The sequence below is a fragment of the Acanthochromis polyacanthus genome, chromosome 8 (assembly GCF_021347895.1).
Source record: "Acanthochromis polyacanthus isolate Apoly-LR-REF ecotype Palm Island chromosome 8, KAUST_Apoly_ChrSc, whole genome shotgun sequence".
NCBI lineage: Eukaryota > Metazoa > Chordata > Actinopteri > Pomacentridae > Acanthochromis > Acanthochromis polyacanthus.
In genome coordinates this window covers 30,520,292-30,532,348 of record NC_067120.1, presented here as the reverse complement: position 1 = coordinate 30,532,348, position 12,057 = coordinate 30,520,292, and the positions used below count along the sequence as shown (strand labels likewise).

The 12,057-nt window shown below is 40.2% G+C and overlaps 1 protein-coding gene across 2 annotated transcripts in view; it reads right to left on the bottom strand.

Moving 5' to 3' along the window:
- The window catches only part of gnao1a (guanine nucleotide binding protein (G protein), alpha activating activity polypeptide O, a), a 134,371-nt gene that overhangs the window by 39,572 nt on the left and 82,742 nt on the right, over positions 1 to 12,057 (bottom strand). For both annotated transcript variants that reach the window (XM_022204702.2, XM_022204701.2), the window contains exon 4: positions 4,708 to 4,868. In XM_022204702.2, the coding sequence (XP_022060394.1) occupies positions 4,708 to 4,868 (161 nt within the window). The remainder of the gene's footprint in view (positions 1 to 4,707; positions 4,869 to 12,057) is intronic.

Here is a 12,057-nt window from a genome sequence, read left to right as displayed (position 1 = left end):
ACTTTAAATATGCTACAATTAAGCCAATGCATTCCCAGCATTGAATTTGACTGTAAATGTGGCGCTACTTAAATAAAACACGTCCACGTGGCATGCACTTCTGTAACAGCTCGAAAAAAGGCTGACTTAACTGACCCAACTCATAGCTGTTGCTAGGAAACCAGCTTTTGGATGCTTAGGCGTCTCCTCAGCTGTGATGTCCTGACACATGCTTACAATCGGCATTTGTCAGGCTGCAGCAACATGATGCAACATTATAAAAGCCGGGCACAACATGAAAAGGAGAAAAAAAAAGAAAGAAGAAAAAGCAGCAGAAGAAGCAAAAAAAAGCCAGGAAAACTCACACAACAGCGCACAAACACAAGTGATCGCATCATGCAATCTAGTTTTGAATGGTATAAAATAACAGAAATAGCAACAGCAGCTCTCCAAGAGCTCAAGTATCTACTATCTATATAAGTAGCAATGAAAGAAGCAGAAGCAACTTAATTTCAAACAGCTTATCGAGTAAATAGACTCAGACTGCCTGCAATTAGTAGGAACTGTACACTTGATCTGTCTTTCAGTGGAATAAACCAACACATCAGGGCAATGCTAATGCCCAGCGTCCATCTAACAACCTTGTTTGGCAATTTCATTTCCCATGTGTGTACGTGCATGCGATGCGACTTTGTGAGTGTTTTTGGCATGTGCATGTGTAACAAAAGGCCGTGGATGTAAATCCTAGGCAGAGTGTATGTGCATTGTGGTAAATAGGTCAGGACATGCAAGGCATTTGCACAGAGACAGAGGCAGAGAGGTGGCTTCAGGCAGGGCTTGCTCCACTCCCAACACACCATTCTGCTTTCTATGTAATAAAAGCTAACTGATAAAATACTAAAACCAAAATTCAATGACCACTTTTGCTTAGATTGTGGTAAAAAAAAAAAAAAAAAACTCTGACACCTACTGTAACAACAAAAAAAAAACCCAAATGGTGAGGGTAATCAAAACAATAATTAAAATCAAAGTTCCTTACCTTTAACCAATCTTTTTAGTATGTCAGACCTTGGTACATTGTGAAGTGAGCAAGCAACAAGCAAAACGCAATAGGGTTTGTGATCTCCTGGATGCCCAAATCCCATCAGAAGGACATTGCCAAGATTGTTGGCATCAGTGAGAGGACCATTCGCCGCATCCAGCATGCCAGACAATCCAGTTTGGGCACCAAGAGATCTCCAGATGGTCCTGGGAGTCTTGGGCTCAGATGGCAATAAGATGCCCCCCTACTTCTTCAAGCCAGATCAGAAAATTGGGGCTGATATGTACTACAAAGTTCTGAGGTACACCGTTTTGCCCTGGCTGAAGACCACCTACCCTGACAACAACTATGTGTGGCAGCAAGATGGGGCTCCTGCTCACACATCAATCAAGGTCCAAAAGTTCTGTGAGTAGAATATGGTGAACTTCTGGCCCAAAGGCATTTGGTCCCCGAGCTCACCTGATCTAAACCCCCTGGATTTTTTCTGATGGGGCGCCATTGAGTTGAGGACTAATGCCACCCCTCATGCCAATAAGGAGGATATCAGGAGGGCCTGTGCCTCTTTCAGAGGCTGTATCGAGGCCTTCATCATGGCTGATGGAGGACATATTGAATAAACATGTTCTGAAAGCTTTAAATTTGTGTTCTTCAAGAAATCAGTTCAAAATTCCAAACAATAAAAAAGTTATACCCATACATTTTTGCTTCCCCACCCTGTAAGCTGTTTTAAATTAAGACACACACACATGTATATACACACACTCGCAAAGTCAAACAGAGTGTGGTCTGATCATGTGATATCTGTCCTATCACCTCATTGGCTGCTCGCTCTGTTCTGCTCCACAGGCCACAACATAATAGGAAGTGTGCATCAATCTTTAATGTGACATTTAACACAAGCACACAACGGACACACACACACAACGGACACACACACACACACACGCAAAGCGGATGTTGTTAGAGTTAAATGGCCACATGTAAATGTTCCGAGGAATCTGTTTGCACTCCTTCAAAGATGTCCGGAACCAGAAAGTCAAGGTGCTGCTTCTTTATCTTCTTTTTCCATCTTTCCCTCACATTTTAGTGCATGTTCTCTCATTTTCTTTTTGCACACACTGTATTAATTCCTTTCCTTTACTTATCCTGCTCCATGTCTTCCATCTTCTTATGATCTTTATTCTCTTTCATCATTATTGTGTTTTATGTTGTCTTATGTCTGCATTAGCCTGTTTTGACATGTGCACTTCACATTATGGTTAGTTTGTTGTCTAATTTTCATTAATACCACACAGCTAATGCATGTGAAGTTCAAATCTGCCTAATTTCACATGTATTTTACAGTCACATCAACCTTGCACCAGACATAATGCAACACGAAGCAGAAGCACTGCAGCAGCCGTTTAGAATGAAGCCTGATTTCACAAAAACGCCTGTCAGCCTGTCAGAAACCAGATAATTTCCCTGATTGGCAAGACAAAATTTGTGCTATGGAGTCAATCAGTAATCCTGTCGTGTGTTTACCATTTCTGACACATCTTGCTGCCTCTGATGTCCGGGCAACACGCGGGAGAAAAAAACTTGCCAATGCATGACTTTTTCCTAAAGGAAAAATTTTGAGCCTGAGACTCAGTGACAAAGGAAAATAGCATCTGAAAAGCTGTGTTTTCATATCAGCCACCAATACTAATCTGATGTAATGTTTAATAAGAGTTAAATAGTCACCGCAGAGGTGCAGAGCAGCACAGGCTTGATGACTCCCTCCACCGCTCTGCTTTCATTTTTCTTTATGTCACTCCAACTCTGCTGGATGTACGGCGCACAATTAAGCCAGAGCTACATGCACAAACATGGCACTTGAGGGAAATGACTCCTTCTTCCTCCACCCTCTCCCTCTCTCCCTCCACCCACAAACAGCCATTCGGCATAAATTAGAGCCGCTACTTGTGATGGTGATTGATTGCGTGTTGTAATAGCCAGTGCATGATCGCATTTAAAAGATCATAAATAAAACAGTAGCGCGTGGATTTGTGTGTACGAGGGCATGTTTTTTTTAATATCGGGTAGGTTACGGGTTACTAATGAGTCATGCATTCATCCGGACTTGGACAATCAGAGCTCCTCGGCTGACACAGAAATGCGTACAGTATGTATATATTGTGCTGAATCAGTGATATGATACCAACACACTACTCACAGCTACACATGCCAACAAAAGGAAGGGAAATGTGCACCAACAGCTGTAAAGTGTAAACTGTAATTCATAAATAATTCATCATATACAATCAAGATTTGCCCACAAATTTGACAGATTATTGCCTGATATTGGTGGGTTTTGAATGATTTCCTCCACTGGGGAGTCACAGCTTCTCCAGAAGATTCCTTATGAATTCTGTGTTAATAGTTAAAGCACTTTAGGGCTGAAGTTGCACTATTGGCAGATTTAAAAAACACAGCTACAGTTTAGTTCTCTGCAGTTCATTTGACAAATGTTGAAGTACAGAGAGTGACATTTTGTAATGAATCCCTGCATTCTGTTGACCCACAGACTGACATGGGTTAATGTCTTTTTTTGAATTGTAATTTAATATACTCCATTGATCCCACAAGGGAAAATTTTTTCTTTCGCTCTAGGGTCAGAAGTCAGAGCCCCTGGGGCAGATTGGGCTCAAAGTGACCCCTCAGCTGTATAAATAGCTGCTCCATGCTCATATTTTCAGACAATGCTAATTTTAATTTTTCACTTTTTTCTGTTCTGAAACTTTTCCTTCTGCGTTCATCCAACTTTGAGGGATTGCAGTCTGTGAGCTATGACTGTAACTGCATCACTTAAAACTGCAATGTATATAATAATGTAGACGATGTAGGAATTTTGTCTATAGGGTTTGGGGATCGACAGATAGGTTTGCTTTGTTTTTCAGGGCTGATATTGATGCCAATTGTTGGTAATCAACGGAGGCCGATAACTGGTATTTGGAACTGATTTGCATTAAATGTAATGTATCAACAACATGTGATAGCAGAGAACCTGTCATTTATAACTAGGCTTCTTCATTAATAAATGCGACTATAACTGAATATGTAGAGTAGAAGCAGATGTGATTAAATCAGGTGGCTCTTCTGTGTTTATGTGGGATCCACTGAGATTGATCAGTTTGTTCTCTATTCTAAATTTTTCACTTTTGTTGTCCACTAAGGTTCACGTCTTAAAACAATATTAATGTTTTCCAGATTCTGTTTCAGGGTAATTTGTGGCTGCCTTCTAACTTAGCTGCTAGCTGTTAGCATAGCATTAGCCACTGTGAGAGAAGCTAACTTTTTTGCTTTGTGACATCGGCTTGTGTTTCTTGTTCAATTTTTGCTGCTCGAGGGACATTTCTACCACCACAGAGTGACGACAGACAGAAAGAGGAGGCTACATCAGACCTGAAGTAGTGCACTTAATTTCAATGATCAATTTGTCAATCAAAATTCCGATAATCTGAAAAAATGCCAAATATCGGGCACAATAATCAGTCATCTATTAATAATGTGATAATCTGTGTATCCTTAAAAGGGATAAGATTTGTAATAAAGAATATATTATTTATACTAATAAAACTGAAAAAGGTTTGGTTCAAGAGTCAAGTCATGTTTTGTGACATTACAATTCATTGCCCAGCCTTTACACAAACACTTATACGTACTACTGCGCTGAATCGTTGAGCTGGTACTCTCGGGCGCGGCTGAAACACTCCTGGATGCCTGAGTCGGACCACAGACGCATCATGGCGGAAAGCAGCTCAGCGGAGTAAGGCTCCGTGTCCTCCATACGACTGACCACATCGCAGACCATCTTAGCATCCGCCTGAAGGAAACAAGAAGGACGAGGAAAGAGGTTAAACAAAAGAAGCATCTTTTAAGTGACTCCAAAGACACCCTTAACGTTAATCAACGTACTAATTAAGAGTGGAACAACAAACAGGAGCATTACAGTGCGGCAATGAGTAAACAGAGATGATTTGTTGAAATATGCTAATAATGATAACAGTGCGTGTAATGTGACTTTGCATGTGTGACATTTTTAAATGCAGAATTATGAGACGTGGCAGAAAAAGCGCAACCTGGATGCAGAGTTTTAGCAAAAGTGGAGGATGAAAACCCGAAAGGAGCAAGTTATAGAGGATGATTATAACAAATGACGGGAGAAAAGAACAAGATTGGTGAAGATGGAATAGAATGAGTGTTTTTTGGCACACTTTGCTCCATTCGTTCTCCAGGTGAAAAGCCTTCACAAAAGCATCATATAAGATCCACGTGTCACTACAGAGCCTGAGATAAAAACACACCATGAAGCTGCTGCGGTCTCTGAAAAGGCTGGAGGTCAAATTCTGCATCAAATTGCAATTTGGGCAAACGTTCAAGAAGATGACTGACATTTAGATTCAACTGGCTGTTTAAAAGCTGCAAAGATTAACTCAGGAAAAATATACGACGACGAAATAGGAAACCTATTTGAACATTTCACGGCAGCTGGGCTTGGACAAAGGAAAAGCTTTTTTTTTTTTTTTTCTTTTTTGGGGGGTGTGTGTTTGTTTTTAGCTGCAGAAGGTCTAAAAGGAGGCTGTTGTCATGCAGCTGTGATCTGGTTCCTTCAGGGGCAGAGAAGGCTGATCTGCACTGGGCTCCTTACAGACAAAAGAGGGCAGACCAATCAACTCTTGGTAACCAATATATATTCGAAGAGGAGCCACAGGAGTGTTTAAAAAAAGGTTGTACAGGGTCATATGATTACAAACGTCAGGCCAATAGGGTGCCAAGCGTCCAGCTCTGGTTCACATCAGGATATTTAAATACATTTAATCCTTGACATAAGCAAATGTGGCGCCAATTGTGAAGTAACACTTATTCACTGTGGTTGTTTTGGTAGAATCGAATCTGCCAGCATCATTTAATATAAATACTTTCTTTGTCTCAAAGCCATTTCCTTCAAAGGTTACAAAAACCTGTTCTGTATTTGCATATATGTGTGTTCCAAGATGATTTCTGAGTGATTATGTGCCTTTGTTCAGTGTAAATTAGACCCATCATTCTGTGTTTATGGAAAATCTTAGCTTTGAGTAAACCAACAGCAGAGATCTCCAGCAGTTGTTCACTGCCCCTCCTTTCTCTGCTTTGCTCTTTTTTATTTAATCATTGATTTCTTTTCCCAGCATTTACACGCACCATGATCACTCTTGTTCACGTTAATAGTGCCAGGACACAGAGGCCCCGACCTTTGTACCGTTTTATCAGCATGTGAAGCCACCTCTGTGGAACAGAGCACTTTGTCGTTTCCTGGTAAATGAGCTACCTCGAAGAAAAACCATATACACGCCTGTATTGATAACAACAATGCCCTTGTGGTTCCAAATAATGCCCTAATGAGGAGAATAATGGCTAACATAACACAATTTCATAAATGTGTAGCTAAAACTGCAATAACTGCATGGCATAATGGCCAACAACAGCAACTGCAAGCCCTCTTTCCTGAACACATTATGAGGTCCAAAATTCAAAAACATATCAAAACACTCAATCTTGAAGTGCATTATAAATCAGTGGAATCTAAAGCCACGAATTCCTTCTTTGCTTTCTCTAAGCAATACATTTAGCCATTTTTCCACAAGAAAAATGGATTAGTATTATTATAAACGACATTAATAACAACACATTGACAACATATTAGGCCTGGGTGATAAAACAATATCAATAACATTTTTTTGTTTTGCTAGACTGCCAGTTTTACTGAAAAGCATTAGATGCAAACCACCACCAAAGCACATAGCAAAAATGTTAACCCTTTGACGCCTGGATTTAATTTCCAACTAAATTTGTTTTCCAGCTGACGCTAAAGTAAGTGGAAAGTGTTAATTTCCCTATTACACATAGAACAGTTATCTTAATTAGGTCCGACGAGAAACCAGTGCTTGCAAAATGTTCTGAGGTACATATTGAATATGTACAAACTGGCATTGGTGGAATGGATACATTCTCGGCTGCAGTCTGAATGAAAGTGGTATGATGTGAATTTGCGACAACAGGCGTCAAGGGGTTGAGTTTGGTTGCAACAACAACCCCAAGTGTGCTTCCTCTCTGGCTCCTATCACCCTTGTTTATTCCTTTCAACTATATCGCTCCTAATGTGGCTGCTGTGCAGGTCTCCCGAGGAGCGCTAGTCTGCCGCAACCTTCACACACACCTACAGACCTCCTGTGGTGGATTCTACATCCAGCAGAGACAGTAGTTTCCTTGTAAGGCTGGATTCAGAGTCCAAAAACACTCACAGCTGTGTTTGTCCACCACCTCCACCTAAGCGACACACTCCTGGATGTTTGATCTGACAGCTGACAGACTCCAGGTAACTCTAAGCTTTAACCTCAGTAAGATGTGGCTTCCACTTTGTCGTCTTCTTTGCCCTTCTGGGTTTTAGGTGTATCACAGTAAGATGATAGCCTAGCCGCGCTAGACAACCCACGGCAACGAATTTAATTCTCTGCCAGGGTGGGTCTAGTTACCCTCCATAAGGTTCGAGGTTGGATGCTCCTAAAACTGGCCGGACCAATCACCATAAAGTGTAGAGTCAGAAGGCGGGCGTAACTAAGTGACGACAGAGGCGCGACGATTCTGACAGAAACAACTGGAAACAACTAGCCTAGCCGCGCTAGACAACACACGGCAACGAATTTAATTCTCTGCCAGGGTCGACAACAAAAACGACAACAGTCGTTGAGCTTCATTAGCACCGACTCTGAATAATCTTTCTGTTAACATGTCTGTAATATACTTGAGCTTCACCCATTGACTGTATAAATAAGGCTTCACCGAACTACCGCATTCTCTGATTTCCGGCACTCTAGGAGCCTATTCGTTGCGCTGATTGGTTGTATACCTACCCAATTGCTGCAGAGTGATTTGATAGACAACCTTTTAGGCCGCCTCCCTCCCTGTCGAGCGTGCCTAGACCCTTGTGCCTTCAGAAACATGGGTCTAGCGTGGCTAGGCTAGTAAGACGATACTTTTATCTTTATTTTAACATATACGCTACCATTCAAAAGTTTGAAGTCACTTAGAAATGTCCTTATTATTGAAAGAAAAACATTTTTTTAGTGGCAAAATTCAAATTAAACCTTTTGTTTCCTGATCCTCATTAGGTCTTTTAAAATGACAAATAAATATCAATATCGACTGAAATTAAACAGCTTATATCTGACTGCAATACATTTATAAGCTAAAAGGTGACTACTGTGCGCAGATATGATTTTTTTCTTACAACAGCGCAAGTAGATATCTGCCTGGAAAAATATCACTATTAGTGTGGACAAGACCTAAGACTTCTTCAAAAGAAAGGTCTTGGCTCACTTCCAAATGGATTCAGGTTTAGTTTGTGGTTTCAAAGTTTGGCCAAAAAAAAACAGCTGTAGCACAAATGTATGTGATTTTAGTGCAAATTCAAAAATAATGCAAATCTATACCTATTCATCTGCTGATTGTTAAAGGCTAAAAAAAAAGCATTTTTTAAATTAATCTGTAGCCTGAATCATTTACACATAACCATGTGAGTGTGTGAGTTATCACTGATCAATCAGAATGTAAAAAGAGTTGAAAAGATTTGTGCTGAGCTTGTGCTTTACAGTGTATTTTAGGAATTTCTCAATAAACAGTGTGTAAAACTTGACCTGGTCGCCCTTCTGGCGACTCTGGGCTTTATTTGCTTTTTTATTTAATGTATATCAGGCTAACATGATTCCTTTATCCTTGTTTATTTTTTATTCATGTGAGTAAATGTATAACTCTGTATGTCTTTCACTGATGTCTTGATATTAAAACTATTACCTGTGCACCTTTATGAATTGGCTAAAGTAGTTAGATTCAAGTAACACTTATTTTGGTCGATCTTTATAAATATGTTTCATTCAAAATTCTCACCTGAAATTTAACATTTAATCTTGATATATTTCTCTGCTGCAGTTCTACAACATGAGATTAAAAAAAAAAAACATCTTAAGCTTTGCTCAGCAGCAGGAAGCAAGGAAATAAACTCACTGTGGCTCAATCACCTCTGAGTCAGCTCGCTTCATGTACAGGAACTAAACATACAAACAACGGACAGTACGTCACTAGCACATACAGTTTCAACCTGTTTCCATAAATGTGAATCACTCTGGCTCCACATATCGCTGAGTGGGCAAAATCAAATGCACAACACAGTTAAATATCAATGCGACTAATAGCTCTGAGACAGATAATCCATGCAACATTATACCATTCCAACTCCATCGCTGGAACAATGCATCACAAAGTTTTAAAAAAAATTTTTCAACCACTGAAAGCGTATAGCGCCTGTCAGGATGACTGTTGTTATCCCCGTGCTGTAATTTTAGCCAGACATTATAATTAGATTGCACAGCACTCAGGCTGAAATTACAATAACTGAAGGCATGATCTATTTGAGTTTCCACATGCTCGAGAAATTAACAGCATGCAAAAGCAATCAGGAGTACAATAACATAGTAGTCACCTGAGTTTAGCGATTTGGCAGAGTGTGCCCGTGCTCCTTCAGCAGCCTGATTAACACTCACCTAGTCTGACACACTTACACCTGGGAGTCACCCGGTGCGACCAGTGCAGCATCGAAACAGGAGCATTTCTGATTTCACAGAGGAGCCAGGCTAAACCGTTGTCATCTAGATGGCTAAAAAAAAAAAAAGCTAACAGTGTCAAACAAAGGCTTCTCCAGCAGACAGTGATTTCCAAATTTACCACATATCGTAAAAGCTTTGATGAAACAATCCTTTCTTTCCTCTTGCTCAACTTTTAATACACTTTTCACAAAATTCCGCCCAATGAATTCTCCATATTCTGTGCTTTTCTGTTTCGCTCTTTCTCCATCTTCTCATCCATCTTAACCACTGAGGCGCATCATTTGCTGTCACATCACCATTTCTGTAAAAACTACAAATCTTACACTTCTATATGCTCCGATACAGACATTTATATCCACGGTGCATATGCCATTATCACACTCAGAATGCTTTCACACCAATCGGTTTAGGTTTAAACACAGTTTCATCTTTTAGTGCAGCTCTCGTGACAGCTGTCTGTCAAAATGAGGTGCCACAAAATATCTGAAATCAGGCTCTCTTCACACTAATGTGGCTACTTTGGCGCAAAACAGACATTTTCTTTTATGTTTGGGTCTTTTATCCACATGCAAACGTCAATTTAAAACACTCAAATTTTTTTCCAAGCAGCTCTAAAGTGCAGATTTTTAAAAAGTGTAGTTTATACACACGTGGACAAAATTGTTGGTACCCCTCAGTTAAAGAAGGAAAAACCCACAATTCTCACTGAAATCACTTGAAACTCACAAAAGTAACAATAAATAAAAATTTATTGAAAATTAAATAATCAAAAACAGCCATTACTTTTGAATTGTTGATTAACATAATTATTTAAAAAAACAAACTAATGAAACAGGCCTGGACAAAAATGATGGTACCTCTATAAAAGATTGAAAACTATTTGACCAGAGTGACATGATTAACTCAGGTGTGTCATTTAATTGACATCACAGGTGTTTCCAAACTCATAATCAGTCAGTCTGCCTATTTAAAGGGAGACAAGTAGTCACCCTGCTGTTTGGTGAAAAGGTGTGTACCACACTGAACATGGACAACAGAAAGCGAAGGAGAGAATTGTCCCAGGACATCCGAAAAAAATTATAGACAAACATCTTAAAGGTAAAGGCTATAAGACCATCTCTAAACAGCTTGAAGTTCCTGTGACAACAGTGGCTCATATTATTCAGAAGTTCAAGACCCACGGGACAGTAGCCAACCTCCCTGGACGTGGCCGCAAGAGGAAAATTGATGACAAATTGAAGAGACGGATCGTTGGAATTGTATCCAAAGAGCCCAGAGCAACCTCCAAAGAAATTAAAGGTGAACTCCAAGGCCAAGGTACATCAGTGTCAGATCGCACCATTCGTCGTTGTTTGAGCCAAAGTGGACTTCATGGGAGACGACCAAGGAGGACACCACTGCTGAAAAAAACTCATAAAAAAGCCAGACTGGAATTTGCAGAAATGCATGTTGACAAGCCACAAAGCTTCTGGGAGAATGTCCTTTGGACAGATGAGACCAAACTGGAGCTTTTTGGTAAGGCACATCAACTCTATGTTCATAGACTCAAAAACCAAGCATACGAAGAAAAGAACACTGTCCCTACGGTGAAACATGGAGGAGGCTCAGTAATGTTTTGGGGCTGCTTTGCTGCATCTGGCACAGGGTGTCTTGAAAGTGTGCAAGGTACGATGAAATCTGAAGACTATCAAGGCATTCTGGAGAGAAATGTGCTGCCTAGTGTCAGAAAGCTTGGTCTCAGTCGCAGGTCATGGGTCTTCCAACAGGACAACGATCCAAAACACACAGCCAAAAACACCCAAGAATGGCTGAGAGAAAAGCGTTGGACTATTCTAAAGTGGCCTTCTATGAGCCCAGATCTGAATCCCATTGAACATATGTGGAAGGAGCTGAAACATGCCATTTGGAGAAGACACCCATCAAACCTGAGACAACTGGAGCTGTTTGCTCATGAGGAGTGGGCCAAAATACCTGTTGACAGCTGCAGAACGCTCATTGACAAATACAGAAATCGTTTAATTGCAGTGATTATTTAATTTTCAATAAATTTTTATTTATTGTTACTTTTGTGAGTTTCAAGTGATTTCAGTGAGAATTGTGGGTTTTTCCTTCTTTAACTGAGGGGTACCAACAATTTTGTCCACGTGTGTATGCATCTGTGTGTCCATGCAAATCAAGAGGTTTGGAAAGCAGTGATGTCACATTTCATGCCCATTGTTGCTTTGTGTAATAAGTATGAACCTAAAACAAACACAACAATGGTAGATAGACAGTTTATACCTGCTTCTTTACATTTGGTTAGCACGAGCAAATACAGGAGTCCAACGTATTTTGACATTTCTGCACCACTTTACCAGCATGTAAAAGCTGCAT